Source organism: Pan paniscus, chromosome 7, assembly GCF_029289425.2.
Source record: "Pan paniscus chromosome 7, NHGRI_mPanPan1-v2.0_pri, whole genome shotgun sequence".
Taxonomy (NCBI): Eukaryota; Metazoa; Chordata; class Mammalia; order Primates; family Hominidae; genus Pan; species Pan paniscus.
In genome coordinates, this window is record NC_073256.2 from 100623497 (window position 1) to 100639944 (window position 16448).

The 16448-nt window shown below is 38.3% G+C and overlaps 1 protein-coding gene across 23 annotated transcripts in view; it reads left to right on the forward strand.

Moving 5' to 3' along the window:
- The window catches only part of RALYL (RALY RNA binding protein like), a 730691-nt gene that overhangs the window by 695078 nt on the left and 19165 nt on the right, over nucleotides 1-16448 (forward strand). For 17 of the 23 annotated variants that reach the window (XM_057303038.1, XM_055116691.3, XM_034966286.3 and 14 more), the window contains one exon: nucleotides 1651-1823. The exons of the other annotated variants lie outside the window; for them this stretch is intronic. In XM_057303038.1, the coding sequence (XP_057159021.1) occupies nucleotides 1651-1823 (173 nt within the window). The remainder of the gene's footprint in view (nucleotides 1-1650; nucleotides 1824-16448) is intronic. 23 annotated transcript variants of the gene reach the window in all.

Consider the following 16448-nt stretch of genomic DNA (forward strand, 5'->3'; position numbering starts at 1 on the left):
GTAGGTATAGATGAGGAAAGAATGACTTAATGTGCTTAAAGGACCTGCCCTGAACAAATGGCCAAAACTTAGACTCAAACTCAGTGTCTATAATTCTGTGGGTAAGTAACAAAGCTAGAGCTAGAATCTTGTCAACTAGAGCTCAGGGTAACTAAACTCTGACAACAGAGGCAAGGCACGGCAACCCTCTACTACTGTCTTATTTTCAATAAACTTTATCATTTGGAGAATTAAAATGCAAGAAAGTATAGATACACATTTATTTATAAAAGTAATTATTATTTAATTATAAGCAATTTCTTGGAAAGAATATCTGCTTATTTGCTTATTTGTACATTATATTTATATCAGTTTGTTGATTTATATATTAGTTATGTTTGAAAAGTTTGGTGCTGAGACAAAATGTTTATATCAATGCTCATTTTCCTTTTATCTCACGTTATGAAAAAGACCAGAAATGAATACCCTAAAGTTATTTAGCTCTATAAACTACCTTTATTGTCGTAAATTATCAATAAATAAGATAAAAAATTAGGCTATTTAAAAACTCAGATCAAAGGATAGATTAATCATCTGATAAAAAATAACCCAGCAAAATTAGTGAAAACAACCAACTTTTGAATAGTCATGAACACATGGGAATAAGTTAGAGAAGGAGGAACATACAATGATCTAATTTATCAGATACCCAACATTTCTTTATATTATCACAGGGGATGAATACCACCCACTAGAGGAAATAATTATGATTCTGTCAGCACAATTTCCATTTGAGCAGGTTTCTGTATATGGAATGCACAGATCCTGACAACTAGAGGAAATTCTAGTAATGTGGAGTGTAGCTTCATTTGTTGAGCACTTATTATTTGCAAGTCTCTATACTAACACTTTGATTCACTATACCAAACCCTGAAAGTTTAGGAAATAGTTGTCCTTATTGCATGGATGAGAAAACTGAGACACATGGAGGGTTAATCATTTCCACTTTGCACAGCATCACAAAGCTATTAGGTGATGAAGCTCAACTTTGAACCCAGGTTGTCTGACCCCAGAATTTATGTTCTTAACCATTGAAGTTAACCACATCTGTCAACATAATTTAGACTTTAAAATTTCAGGCAATTATTCACACAGACATGTTGTCTGAAAAACAACATATTTGCTTTTGTACTTTTTTCCTCAGTGAGTTTTTGTCTTTTTCACTTAGGTTTGAACTTGTCAATGAATTTTCTCCATCCTGCTTCCTTGAGTGAAAAAGTTCTATGTTGTATCTGATTTTTGCCATTTGTTTTTGCTCTATTTTCCTCTCAGAAAGACCATCCTTATTAGAAAGCACTATATATAAAATAAAGTAGCCAGAAAGATCAATCTGTTTATGTAAATCTTACTAATCTATGTACTACTACCATCTGGATTCCCTAATTTTTGCTAATTCTGTTAAATAAATATGCTTACATGTAAGTGCACATAGAAATCTGTACATGATTTACATGATTGAAAAAATTCAACTTAAAGCATAATATTACCTTACCTTCTGTACACCTTTAATAGCATATAGCGTTTACCCTTTCATGGACTGTTTTTTCATGGTTTATCCAAATGGCTCATGAGCAACCCAAGGTAGTAGTCATTTGCTTTCTCCCCCCCCAGAAGCTCAGAAGAAGCAATTGGAAGAGAGTCTAGTGCTGATTCAAGAGGAATGTGTGTCAGAGATTGCAGATCACTCTACAGAGGAGCCTGCTGAAGGAGGGCCAGATGCCGATGGAGAAGAGATGACAGATGGGATAGAGGAGGACTTCGATGAAGATGGGGGTCATGAGCTGGTAGGAAAGAAACATTTGGTATTCACACCCTTTGGGTATCAACACTAGCATGTTAGCAACTCATTCATTCTAAAATAAGGATTAAATCATTTGGGGCTTATTTCTCTTATATGCATATATTTAAGGGAACATGAGTATAGTGCTTTGCACATAATAAGTGCTCAATACTTTATTGCTAACTTAAAATAGGAAGGTCTAAATGAAGGAGCAAAATAAATATCATGTAAGAGATTAGGTATATTTAAAGTCCAAAATGAAAGATTCTCTCCAAAATGCTCCATTGCAAAAGGAACCTTGCATTTATGCAATTACAAGTGAACTATATGTGGATATAATATCCTGGTAACAAACTACAATATACTGGAAGATACCTGGTTTACTAACTGATGATAATTATTTATACTATTTGTATGGCCAACAGTCTTGTCTACAGTGTGCTCCCTAAGATGACACTTTGGTAGATGGCCAGTTCATCATTTTCAATGCCTGTACTGCCTGATAATCAGTTATTATGAGTTGGGAATTTGGCTAAGACCTGCTTCTTTACAAGTTGTATTTTCCTAATATTGTAATCATTATACTGCTCATTTCCAGATGTCCTTTCCTGCATAACCACATCACGGACTTGGTAAATGTATGCTGATGAGGATGTTATTTCTCATATTTTATCAAGCATGAAATTAAATATACTATCTCAAAGGACTTAACTAATAAAAATGATATGCGGGCAAGTGTGGGTGTATATGTCGCCAACTTCCAAATATCTATGGACTGATCATGTTAAATTTGGCTTATCCCAGGTAAAAATCAGATTCCAGTTTAATACTGTACCTTTAGTTACTTAACTCATTTTGTCATGGTGCTTGTTTTATCAATAGTTTCCAAGACAGCTGAATTGTATAGATTCTATATTAACTTTTAACATGCCAGCTCTGTTAAAATTTATGGCACCTTTATTATTTTTTGTTTATTTATTGAATTAATTATTTTTGAGACAGAGTCTCACTCTGTCACCCAGGCTGGAGTGCAGTAGCATGATCTCAGCTCACTGCAACCTCAGCCCCTCTGGTTCAAGCGATTCTCCTGCCTCAGCCTCCCGAGTAGCTGGGATTGCAGGCACCTGCCACCACATCCAGCTAATTTTTGTAATTTTAATATAGATGCGGTTTCACCATGTTGGCCAGGCTGGTCTCAAACTCCTGACCTCAAGTCATCTGCCCACCTCGGCCTCCCAAAAAGCTGGGATTACATGTGTGAACCACTGTGCCCAGCCAGCACCTTCATTTAAACTTTTCAAATATGAACTTTTAACAACCACCCCTATTTCCATGAAAGTCTGTATCAGTTTGCAGAACACAAGCACCTGTTCTTAGACTGACATTGATTTCAGGAATCTATTGATTAAGGATTAGAGTAAAGAACAAACAAATGTCCCAGCTTCTCCTTAGGCAGGACTACATGATTCAGCAGGACTAATTCGACAACATGATTTCTTCAACTCATTCTAATCAGATCTCTGCTGTCAGGATTCCATTGTGACTGACTATACACTCCTTGAGCTCTCTGGAGGCCTCCATGCTGCCATTTACAATGGTTACTTCTCTGTTCTTATTTTAATTTACTTCTCAGCAGAATTTTTCATAAGCTGACCACTTCCTTCTTCTGAGAAATTCTCCTAATTTACCACTTGCTCATTCTCAGTTTCCTGTACTAGAAATTTTCCCTCCATGCTCCCACTTTAAATATTGGGTAGCTCAGGGCTTTGTCTTAGGCCATCTTCTCTTTCTACACCCTGTCCCAAGATGTCTTCATCAAATACTAGAGCGTTAAATATTACCTATAGGCCAAGATTCCTAAATTCACATTTCTATCCCTGATCTCTTCATGGGACTCTAGAGTCAAATGTTTAGCTGCCTGTCACCACATAGCTCTCCAATAAACAATTGAAACTTAACATGGCCAGAAACAGTCTTGATTTTTTTCTAGTCATTTTGCACTTTCCCAGGCTTCCTCATTCTGGTAAACAGCATCGCCATTCACATAGTTATTAAAACCAAAGACTAAGATCATCCTTGGCCCCCACCTTTATCCTTATTAATGCTACTTCCAACTCACACCCCCAAAGTTAGTTACAACTCCACAACAAGTACCATGACCCAAGCCACGATCCCTGCTCTTCAGATTTTCCATAATATCTAAACTGGTTTTCTTGCTTCAACTCTTGCCTCATGCAACCCATTCTCCACAGAAGAAGGGTAAATATCTTTATAAACTATCTGTCAGATAATGCCATTTCCTTGCTTAAAACCCTACAATGTTTTTCATCACACACAGAGTCAAAATCCCAAAGAGTGTGAATGTAAGTTGTGATGAGATTAGGTGAAGGATGCCAGTAGAGAGAGAGAACTTGGTGAAGAGAAAGAGAAAAGATCCCCAATGCTGAAAGGAAAGGGATCTAGACCACAAGTATACATACCTGAAGACTCCTCCACTGCAAGTGACTGTGATTAGTCTAAGGATGTTGTGGCAGGAGTTTGAGGGAGTTCAAGCACAAACTAAGATAAGTCAGAGAGTGATAACCTCTGGGGAATGAGGAGAGATGGGCACTATCACAGATTTGAGGGGAATGAAAAAGATTTGAAAAGGCTCCTATGGAAAACACTAAAGATTACTAATTTAAAAAACATATAAAGATTGGCAGTGTTAGTAGCCAGTTAAGGTTAAAGATCAAGAATTAATAGAGTAGTATTTTGCAAACTTTAAGATGTATCAGAACTACTTAGAGAACTTTGTAAAAACGCAGATTCTTGTGTCCCATTCTGAGAGATTCTGATTCAGTATGCTGAAGGGGGCTCTAGGAATTTGTATTTGTAACATGTTCCTAAATTATACTGATGCTGCTGGTCTGGGATCACACTTTGAGAACTACTGTTATCACGTCATCAATCTGCCTTTTCTCCATTGGCTTTTATCAGCCCTTATGGAAGCATGAAGAAAGCAAACATGTTCAAAGTTGCATTTTTGTCAGATAGTGCAAAAAAACAACAATAAATAAAAGGAGTTAGGATATTAGTAAAAAAATAAATAAATAAATAAGAGTGGCTGACTAGATGGGTCATGGAATCTAACCAACAGGGAAGGAAGGGAACACGGTTGTGGGGGCAGTTTAAAAATGAGAAAATAAAGGCACAAAGGGAACAAAAAGCCCCTACATATACCATTAAGGACTAGAGAAAGAGGAACTAAATGAATAAAAGAAAAACAAAGTCTGTACTTAGGGACCGAGATATTTCAGAGGTGGACAGTTTAAGAGATGATGAGATGTTCTATGGGAGGGAGTGATAGAAGTGGGATCAGTGCGAAAGTCACAGCAGATGAAGAATCTAAGGAATGAGGGGCTCAGATGCAAGATGAGTCATCTACATGGGCATGAAGTCACTCCAAATATTGGATGAGAGGGTGAAAGAGTAAGACAGTTATGGAAAGGCTGACAAGAAAGGGAGGGCATGGCCAATTTCAGTCCCAGATCTGTCATTATCAGTCCAATTGAACTACCTAACCAAATAACTTCTCTGAGTCTCTCTTGACTTTCTTTTTTTACAAAATAGTAAGGCAAGATCAGAAATTTCAAAAACCATTCTGTTTCAGTTTTACTCTGGATGCATATGTTTCCTAGGAGCAATATGTCTGAAAGAGCAAGGCTTGACCATACAGTCATGGCAATAAATCCAAACCATGGTATCTGGACTATACTCTAAATACACAGAAAATAGCTGATTAGAACTGAGCACCTGCCTGGAGGTACTCATCAGGTTTTCTCCCTCAACCCTGGTATTATCATTGGAGGCTTAGGGAACTAGAGATAAATCCTATCTCTATTATATCATTTTGTTTCTAAGACTTGGAAAATAATAAATGAGGAAGGGTTTAACACTCAGTCCTTACAATCCAGATTGAAACTAAGGAGTCTCTCCTAGTGATTGGCCAAGAGAAAATTCCCTAGTCTGGTGTTCACTGTTATCTCCTTTCCAGGCTACTGAACCAAACCATCCTTGGTTCCCAAAAAGTGAAATAAAAGCACAAATATTTTCTTTTTAGGTAATAAAGGGCATCATAGATTTGAACAGCAAAGATACAATATAATTAGAGTTTTTCTCACAAAGAAGAGCTGGTATCCACATGCCCATTTGGCTGCTCAAGGCAAATCCAGAATGCTCTTGCAAAAGAATGAACAGGAAATAAGAATTGGATCTGAAGTGAAGGAAATTCAACAAAATGAGCTAGTAGGGTAGCTGTAGGTGGTGGTGCCCCTTGTGAGGTGGTGAGAAGCCAAAGATATGAGCACAGACTATCTACATAATGTCTAGTTCTAAATATACACTTAGTGAAATTGATTTCCATGAAGCAATTCTTTCAACTAACATTCGGGAATCTATCATGTGTGCACCAGGTGCTACCAAAAATGCAGGGATAACTAAAGTCCTTGCTTTATGTATGAAAGGAAATGTTTAAGAGTATGGCTCCTTGTCTCAAGTAGCTTAGTGTCTTGTAGAGAGAGGACTGATTTCCTGGCTGGGCATGGTGGCTCACGCCTGTAATCCTAGCACTTTGGGAGGCTGAGGTGGGTGAATTACCTGAGATCAAGAATTTGAAACCAGCCTGGCCAACATGGTGAAACTTCATCTCTACTAAAAATACAAAAATTAGCCGGGCATGGTAGAAGGTACCTGTAATTACAGCTACTCAGAAGGCTGAGGCAGGAGAATCGCTTGAACCCAAGAGACGGGGGTTGTTGTGAGTTGAGATTGAGCCATTGCACTCCAGCCTGGGCAACAGAGCAAAAACTCTGTCTTAAAAAAAAAAAAAAAACCAACATGGCACATGTATACATATGTAACAAACCTGCACGTTGTGCACATGTACCCTAAAACTTAAAGTATAATAAAAAAAAAACCAGACAGATGACTGATTTCCTCATGCACAAAAACAGAAAAACTAAACAAAAAACAAGCTCGGACTTTATAATTTATAAGCAGCCAGCCAAGACTAAAAATCTGTGATTCTACAATAATCTATACCTATATATTTCAGTAGTGCATAGAAGTCAAAATTTGGATTTATCTACAGTTAAATTCTGTATTGATGCACTATACATACACTATGAAACCACTACTATAGTCATGTTTCTGAATAAATCCACTAGCAAGTATTCATTGATTGACTGCTGGGGATAAAGAAGGAAAATAAGAAAGATATGAACTAACTGAGGATAAAGGCCACAGACAAAAAATACAATGCAGCATGTCATGGTAAGAACCATATAAAAAACATAGTTTACAGTTGGGGAACCAGACATAGCCACTATGGTCAATAAAGACTCCTGGCAGAAATGGGGTTGGAACTTTACCTTGAAGGATGACAAATTAGAGAAATGACATGTGCTAAAATTGAATAAACAACATTCAAATCATCCTTCATTGTCCCCAGATCATTTTATGGAAAATATATTTAAAATCCCAAAAGCATTAGATAATTCACATTATAAATAGGTAGGTAAAGGTGAATTTTAAAAAATAAAAACTACTGGAAACTTCACAAATACAACATTTCAATCTCTTTTATTCTCTATATTTATATCCACCAAATCTGTATTCCCCTTTATATAAAATAACATCATCCAAAATTAAAGTGGCCTTTGCCATAATGGAAATACTATAGGAAAGCTAGTGCTTAACACAGTGCTAATTCAAAAAAGCAAATGAGCTCTCCTCAGGTGTACGAGAAAAGGCTTCTGTGAACACTCTAGGACATTATAAAGCTGTCAGATGTGTTATGGAGCCTTAGGCTAATCCAGTGTTTTCCAAAGGAGAGTTTTTGGTCAACTTACACTCAATACCTGGGGTGCTAAAATGCCAACATAGATTATCTCAAGAAGCAGCCCTGGAATCTGTGCTTTATCAAACCAAGGTTTGAAACTACAGAGCTAAACCATCAATTCCCAAAGGAAACTATAGACAAGCAAAACATTTAAATGGATTAAGGAGAATTTGAGTTCTTTTGAATTCTACTTATAATTGCTTTTCCTTTTGCTGACTACACACAATCAAATCAGGCAAATCTAGCAAGAATCCACAGTAGATTTACCTAGCTGAACTGTGTAATACTTAGACATGCAAGCTGAGTACTACGTTGTAATACATCTTTCAGGATTTAACAAAACATTCAACTAAGCAGTAAGTCATCTGGGCTTACCAGGTATTGAATTTCTGTGCACAGTGGGGAAGGTCTGGACCTCAAATCCAATCCTGCAGTTGAAGACAACTCAAAGTAAAAATTCTGGTACACCATTGAAAATCTGGAATGCATAAAGCATTCTGATCAGTATTCTTGGTCTTTCTTTATGAGAAAGGCTGAAAATGTCTCCTTCTTTTTGAGACTTTTTGTTTCTTTCCTAATGAATTCCTTCACCTGGATGATCCCCCTTATCAACTGCGCTTCTCTTTCTTTTTCTTATCATTTTGAATGAATGCTGGCTAGAGGAAAAACAAGAACTGTGAGACATGCTCCACAAAGGTAGTGCCAACTGAATTAGTTAGAATTATAAATTACAAGGAAGAAAGTAGTACTCAATCTGTTGGATTTTGGCATGTATCTTAGCACAGCATTCAAAGACCTTCATCTTGAACTCTGTCAATCCATCATATGCTATCTTCCCTGTCCTACTGAGAATAGATATTGAGGGCATAAAGACAGCAGTACCCTTATTTGGATGGAGTTAGGGATAGGATGAACAGCCATGGTGCATGTGTCCTGCAACTGACCTGGCCTAGGTGACCTGCATGGGTCATGCATGTCCACTGGCCATCTGTTCTCAACAGAAATGGGATATGACTCAGCCTTTGATGTGAGGGAAAGTGTAATAAGCAGGTATCTCTGCTTCCAGCTTTCCACCTGGAATCCCGCCTCTTCAAGAGCTCTGATCCCTTTGTAATAAGTGTCCCCTCTTACTTCAGACTTGCTACTCTTGCCATCTCACTTGATTTCAATCATTTTTATTGTAATTAACGAACTCTGCCATTAAGGCAAAATCTTTCCTGGAGGTTGGATGGCTTAACTGTTAGAAACAAGAGCTCTGCCTGCAGTCTGACAGAAGCATATTCAAAGTCCCATGACTTTGAGCAAGCCACTTACCTGTGCCTTCACTGGCTTTAGTTTTTCCATCTATAAAAGAGGGTTGACAATAATATGTGTCTGGCTCACAACTGCCATGAGGAGTAAATGAACTAATGTCTAAAAGGCACATACTTGGCACAGAGTAGGCATTTTGTGCTACTCTGTAGTTAATCTGTTTGATTTTGAATTTTGTTTGATTTTCGTATTTTAGCACGGCATTCAAAGACCTTCGTCTTGAACTCTATCAATCCATCATAAGCTATCTTCCCTGTCCTACTGAGAACAGATATTGAAGACATAAAGAAAGCAGTACCATTATTTGGATGGAGTTAGGGATAAGATAAACAACCATGGTGCATGTGTCCTGCAATTGACCTAGTCTAGGTGACCTACTGCACTATGACAAAAAAAAAAAAAGACTTAGAAAGTCAGAAAGACTTTGCTAAGTCTTTTATGTTGTAGAGCATTTGTATCCTCTTATATATTTTTTTCCAAAGTCAGAAAAACCTTGCCAAGTCTTTCTGTTTTTATTGTAGGGCATTTTTATCCTTGTGTATATTTTCTGGTTTGTGTGTTTGTTTGTTTCTTTGTTTTGAGACAGAGTCTCTCTCTGTTGCCCAAGCTGGAGTGCAGTGGTGTGATCTTGGCTCACCACAACCTCCATCTCCCAAGTTGAAGCGATTCTCCTGCCTCAGCCTCCCAACTAGCTGGGATTACAGTCACCCACCACCACGCCTGGCTAATTTTTGTATTTTTAGTAGAGATGAGGTTTCACCATGTTGGCCAGGGTGGTCTCTAACTCCTGACCTCAGGTGATACGCCCACCTCGGCCTCCCAAAGTGCTGGGATTACAGGTGTGAGCCACTGTGCCAGGCCTGTATTTTCTGTTTTATTGTCCTACTTAACTTCATGTATTTAATTTTGGTGACCCAAATGTTTCCATGCATTTCCAGACATGGGATAAATTAAGTCATAGTTATGTTAATAATAAAAGTCTACTGGCTTTATATCAGCCTCTGCATAGCTGCAATACCTTGCCACTCCCTCACAATCTCTCCCAGCTGCTTCTGGGAGTCCCAGAAAGTATCTCACCTGTGCTCAGGAGCATATCTGATGATGTGCTTCTTCTACCTGCCCGCTACCTGCCCTCCCCCTTGAGGATGCAGCCTTGCCACAGACTTTGCTGCTGCCTTTTGTGAGAACCAATATGACTTTCTCACACTCAGAGGTGCAGGACCCACAAGGTGCACTTGGTGTAAGATACCTTCAGGTCTCATTGTGCCAGAGAAGCCACATCAGGTTCCACATTAAAGTTGCAAGGACAATGCCCTGTCCCCGGCTCTAAACTGCAAGTTGTTACCAAGACCCCAAGTAACACAGCTTAAAGCCTGAACCATGAGTTCTACTATAGAGCAAAGCAGCTACATGAGCTAATGACTGAATATTTTGCAAAAACTCCCTGCTTCTGGCCTTATTCTTCTGCAGATTGTTCTCCAAAGAGCTGCCAATTTGGCTGTGTTAAAGCTTTAGCCAGGCTATTTCATTGTACTTAAAACTCTCTAATAACTGCCTACCTTGCTTGGAATAGATACCTAAGTCCTTACATTGATCTACAAAGTCTTGCGTGATCTGGCCCCTGCTACCTCTCTGATCTGGCTCCTAGTTCTCTCCCATTCACACCACATCAGCTCTGTAGTTTCCAGGCACACACTGCTCAGCTCCTGTTTCAAGGCCTTGGCATTTGCTGCACCCCTGAATGTGGGGACCAGGAGAACAGAGGGCAAATTATAAAAGACCTTGATGCTTTACTAAATGTTTGAAGTTTATTCCACAAATTTCATATAAGTAAACCTGTACTTACCTGTACATAAGAGAGAATTGGAATGCAATACAACCTAGTGGTCTGATGTAAATTTTTTGGAGTCAGATAGAGATAGGGTCTCCAGATTTAGCAAATAAAATACAGGACACTCAGTTAAAGTTGCATTTCAGATAAATAGTAAATGATTTTCTAATATAATCATGTCCCAAATACTACATGAAATGTACCAAAAAGTGTTATTTAATTTGAAATTCAAATTCAACTGGGTTTCCTGTATTTTATCTGGCACCCCTACATAGAAATGGAATTGAATACTGGCCTTGAACAAACTATTTAACTTCTTTCAGCCTTGGTATGAAAATAGAGTAATAATACCCACCTCATGGGGCTTTTGTAACGATTAAAAAATATAATGCATGGACTGCACTTAACAAAGTCACTGGCACAAAGTAAACAAGTAAATTGCTGCTGTTATCATTATTGCTATTGTTATGATCATCTCATTTTGCCAGTGAAGCTTTCAATAAAACATTACATTCCTAGCAACATAATCTTCATATGAAACTTTGTATTTTTAAAAACCCTGGATTATTCAAATTTGTTAAAAAAGCACTTCTTATTTGATAAGAAAGACTTCAGGAAACAAATATAATATTCTGAGAAGAATTATGATTTGATTTCAGCTTGTTAAATTTTTATTTGATTGTATAGCTCTCAGCACATTCAATTCAAAACAATTTATTTTTAAATTCCATTCTTATGGCTTTCTTTTTTTTAATAAAGATAACACTAACAGTATCCTGTGATGATATAGGGCTTTTGCTTCAGTTTTTGCTATAGATTTGTTCTCTGACTCATGTGATCTGGCCATGAATTTAGTAACAGATGGTAACTTGTGGTTTTATGAAAACCGAGTATGTGAGAAGCCTTACATATCACATTTTCTTTAGTCACCCAGACACTTATTCATTAAAATAACAACCGAAAGAATTTTTAATTAAATAATGGAAACTCAGTAATGTGCCAGATATTGTTGGTTGCTTAAGATTCAAAGAATAAGACCTACTGGTTTCTGGTTTCACAGAGCTCTCACTGGGTAGAAGAGAAGATGTTGCAACCAGAACAAATAAGTAAAACAGTATGATAGGTAAAAATGTCACATAAGTCATACAATCGGGTGTAGGAAGTGAGATGATAGAGCAGACTTCACAAAGTCTGTGTAACATTCTAGTTGGTTCTTGAAGAATGAAAAAATGTATGCAAAGTAAAAAAGAATTAGATGGCATTCCACATGGAAAGAACAGTATATACAAGGAAGAAAGGTATGAAAGAATTGGGGAAGTTGCCAGTTTAGTTTGGCTAAAGCAGTGGAACTCAGAGGATGGCCCAGAACCAGCAGCATCGTATCATGTGGAATATTTGTTAGAAATGCAGATTCTCAGGCTCTAACCCAGGCTTACTGGATCAGAAACTCTGGGGCGGACCCCAGTCCTCTATGTTTTAACACGCATTCTAGGTGATTGTGGTGCCTACTGAAGTTCGAGAACCCTGAAGTACAACAGTAGAGTTTTCAAAACTGAGTGCACATGACATCACTGAGGGTGCATCTTTCATAAACACCAATGACAGGGGCCACAAGCCATAAAAATTAAATCAGAGTTTCAGAAGGTGGAGCCCAGACCAAAAGTCTAAAGATGTTTTACTGTGCAGCCAAGGCTGAGAACCACTGGGATAGAGCACATGGTACATGAAGAAGAAAGGGCAAATAGACACTTCACCAAAGAGGTAAACGCATGAAAACTCACTCAAAATCATCAGTCTTCAAGAAAGTACAAATTAAAACCACAATAAGGTAACACTGCACACCCTCACTCAGACTGACCAAAATTGGCTGCTATAACTAAATGCTGGCAAGGAAGTGGAGCACTAGTGTATCATTGCAATTAAACAGACAGAGGTTGCCTGAAGCGTAAGGGTGAGGGGCAGGGATTGACTTTCCTGAAATGTCATTCCGTACCTGATCCTGGTGAACACCCACTTTTATTTCACTACTTGGTTTTATCTGGAAACCTTCCTGAAATTTCAAGTTACTCAGGCACATCCTCCACGACTCCTGTAAACCTCTGTTAGGACACTTCCTTCAGTGCTGCTACCACTTTTTAAAATGCCTTTCTCTTCAACTAGATTTAAAACCGTTTGAGCCAGGGTGTTTTTTTTTCATTGTGGATCCCTCACGCATAGCACAGTATCTAGCATTTGTGTGGGGATGGATGAGTGAGTAGACTGAGGGATGTTGGGTTACCTGATGATTTTGACACACCGTGTCATGACTCCATGCATTTACATATGCTGTTCCCTTTGCCTGGAATAACCCATTCTACCTTTTATTTTGTCTGTCTGGCAAAAACATCTCCTCTCTTAAAGATCATCATTCTGTGTCACCCGTTCCACAAATCTGTCCCCCAACAAGGACACATCCATTTGGATTTGCTTCTTTCTTTAGGCCATGCTTTGTACATAGCTCCTCATACTTAACTTACTATATTGTAATTAATGATTTTCCTTCTTTCTGGATCACTGATTTGTACATTTCTCGGGGGTTATTTTACTTTGTGTTTTTCCTCAGTGTAGTGCTTAGCATATGTTAATGTTCATAAATATTTGTTAAAGAAAGAGAGAGGAAAATGTCCTCAGACTACCTCAAACATATTATGAGCATTTTAAGTGCATTTTTATTGTCTGTCATAATCAGATTGTGTTCTAAGTATTACTTTTGTGTGCATCCCCTCTGTGATTTTGAGGATTATTATACAAAGAATGGAAGCAAACAGTTTTCATTATAGCTTAATCACTAGGTCATTCAGGCAGCAGCCTGAGTCTTGAAGGCACTGAGGAGGAACAACAGAAGGAGGCTTAAAACCAACACATCAAAGTCAACACAGCAGTATTGACTTATCCTGTTGGTTTTCAGTGGTTCTGAAATATTGTCTCCCACGAGTGATAGAAATGCAAATTTGAAGTAACCTGAATTTAGTTAGCAAAGCTAGAATGCTGACTTATAAAACAAACCAGAAAATAAGACTTCCTCTCACTCCTGATCTACAATTTTTAAAGCTAAAAGAAAAGAGTCACAAGTTCATAAGAAAGTAAATTTCAGAGGATTCCAAACTAAAGTATGCCCAGATAAGTAAGATAGATGCTCTGATTTCAACTGCAGCTATCAGTGCAGCTAGCTATCAAACAACGTGATCATTAAAAAACAAGCTTTAGTTCTAAGGATTTTTGAGATGTTAAGAGTATTGTGGTAGATACACAATTTTCAAACAGCCTCTCATGATGTTAAAAGCCAAATAACAAATCTAGAGTGTAAACATTTTCACCATTTCTGAGTTTCTATACAGAGGATAACAGAGGGGGAAGAGAACAGAAAGATTCTGGAGTCCTTTGGAAATGAGAAGCAGCTTAAAAATAAGCTTTAAATATACAAAAATAGGAAAAAATAGTTACTTTTCTAAAAATGCTATAATGTGTTAGAGGAAAATGGAGAAATCTAAAGTCTTAATTCTGTGAGATTTCAAAAAGCTAATTATGAAAGTAGTTAGAAAAATAAAACAATTCTGCCAACAAAAAGACCTCTCCCGGCTGGGTGCAGTGGCTCACATCTGTAATTCCAACGCTTTGGAAGGCCGAGGCAGGCAGATCACCTGAGGTTGGGAGTTCAAGACCAGCCTGACCAACATGGAGAAACCCTGTCTCTATGAAAAATAGAAAAAAATTAGCCAGTCATGGTGGCACATGCCTGTAATTCCAGCTACCTGGGAGGTTGAGGCAGGAGAATGGCTTGAACACGGGAGGCAGAGGTTGTGGTGAGCCAAGATTGCACCACTGTACTCCAGCCTGGGCAACAAGAGCCAAAGTTTGTCTTAAAAAAAAAAAAAAAATTCTCCCTATCAATATAGTAGGAAAACAAAATTTTTTAATTGCATAAGCAGTAACAAATTTACAAGCATGTAAGGTAGCACCAAAGTGACCACAATGTTACTGTCATAGCAAAAATAGCAATGGATGAAGTTAAAAAGGCAAGGAAGATTTAAGACTGTTTCAACAGAAATCAAGACTATTGTAATAAGAGACAGATTGAACTCAGCTCTGCTGAAACAGGCAGGAGAGATTTTAAGCACTGGGGTAACTAGTGGAAAAGTACTGGAGGATGGTAGAGGAAGGTTGGTCAGTGTAATTAGGCCATCTGTGTTTGCTAATTGCTGCTTATCTAAGTTAGGTTTACACCTCCCACAGAGACTGAGAGATAGAGGTTGCTTCTTACTTAATGATTACAGTTCAAAGGAATGATTCCAGGTCCTTAAGAAATATATTCCTGGGTTTATACAACTGGCAAGAAGCTGGGGGAAGATTTATATCTCCAAGGGGCAGAGGAAAAATTTACAAATACAATTTTTCTAAAGTAAATGCTCTAAGAAAAGGGAGGTCAGGAGCCTATAGTCAGGAAAAACTCGGTCTAAAGTTTTGTCAAGCCCTCTGGGTCATCAGGACAAAATCTCACACATTTTATTTGGCCAAACAGAAGAAAGGACAATTATTTCCCCAAAAGACAAAAAATCGTATCTCATGACAGTTTTCTGAACAACTCTTAAGAGAGCTCAGAGGTAATTCCAGAGCTACATTTTTACATTTGTCAAGTAAAAAAATCAAGACTTAGTAATGAGAGACTTATTTGAAAGGGCTATTGCAAGGCGGGAGAGGGACTATTGCAATAGGGAGAATGCTTTGGCCATGAGATCTGCAAGCATCTCAAGTACTAGGCAAGAAGGGTTTTTCTTTTATGAGAGGAGTAAACAAGATTAGAAAGAACCCAGGGTGGAGAAGTGGGATGAAAGACTGGCATACTGAGTAAATATATCAGAGGATGTTCTACCCTGAAGCCAGCATATTTTCCAGGAGGGCCCTTAAAGAGGGGATGGATCCTGGCTCAGGCTGAGGATGGACTGAAGTTTGGGGTCCTGGGAGAAGGAGAGACTCTTATTTGATTAATAAGCATTTTGTTCTCATTGACCAAAGGAGACAAAATAGTTCAGTTAGTCATGAATGAGGGCAAGAGTGGGAATTTGGAGGATCTATGTCTGGCCTTAGCATAGGTAAATAAGCAGGTGTGAGTCTTATCTAAATCAACTGGAGAAGGGTGGTTCTTTGCAATAAGCCATTTCCGAGAACAAAGGGTTTCTTAACTATCTTAATGAGGCTCACATAAAATTCAACATCATCACATATCCAGAGGTTATTTGACTCACAATCTTGGAGATGTGTTAGGCCATCCTCACATTGCTATAAAGAAATACCTAAGACTCGGTAACTTACAAAGAAAAGAGGTGTAACTGGCTCACAGTTCTGCAGGCTGTACAGGGAGCATGATGCTGGCATCTCCTCAGCTTCCGAGGAGGCCCCAGAAGTATAATCATGGCAGAAGATACAGCAGGAGTAGGCAGGTCACATGACCAGAGCAGGAGCAAGAGAGAGAGCTAGGTGCCACACACTTTCAAACAGACAGATCTCACAAGAAGTCACTCACCATTGTGAGAACAGCACCAAGAGGATGGTGCTAAACCATTCATGAG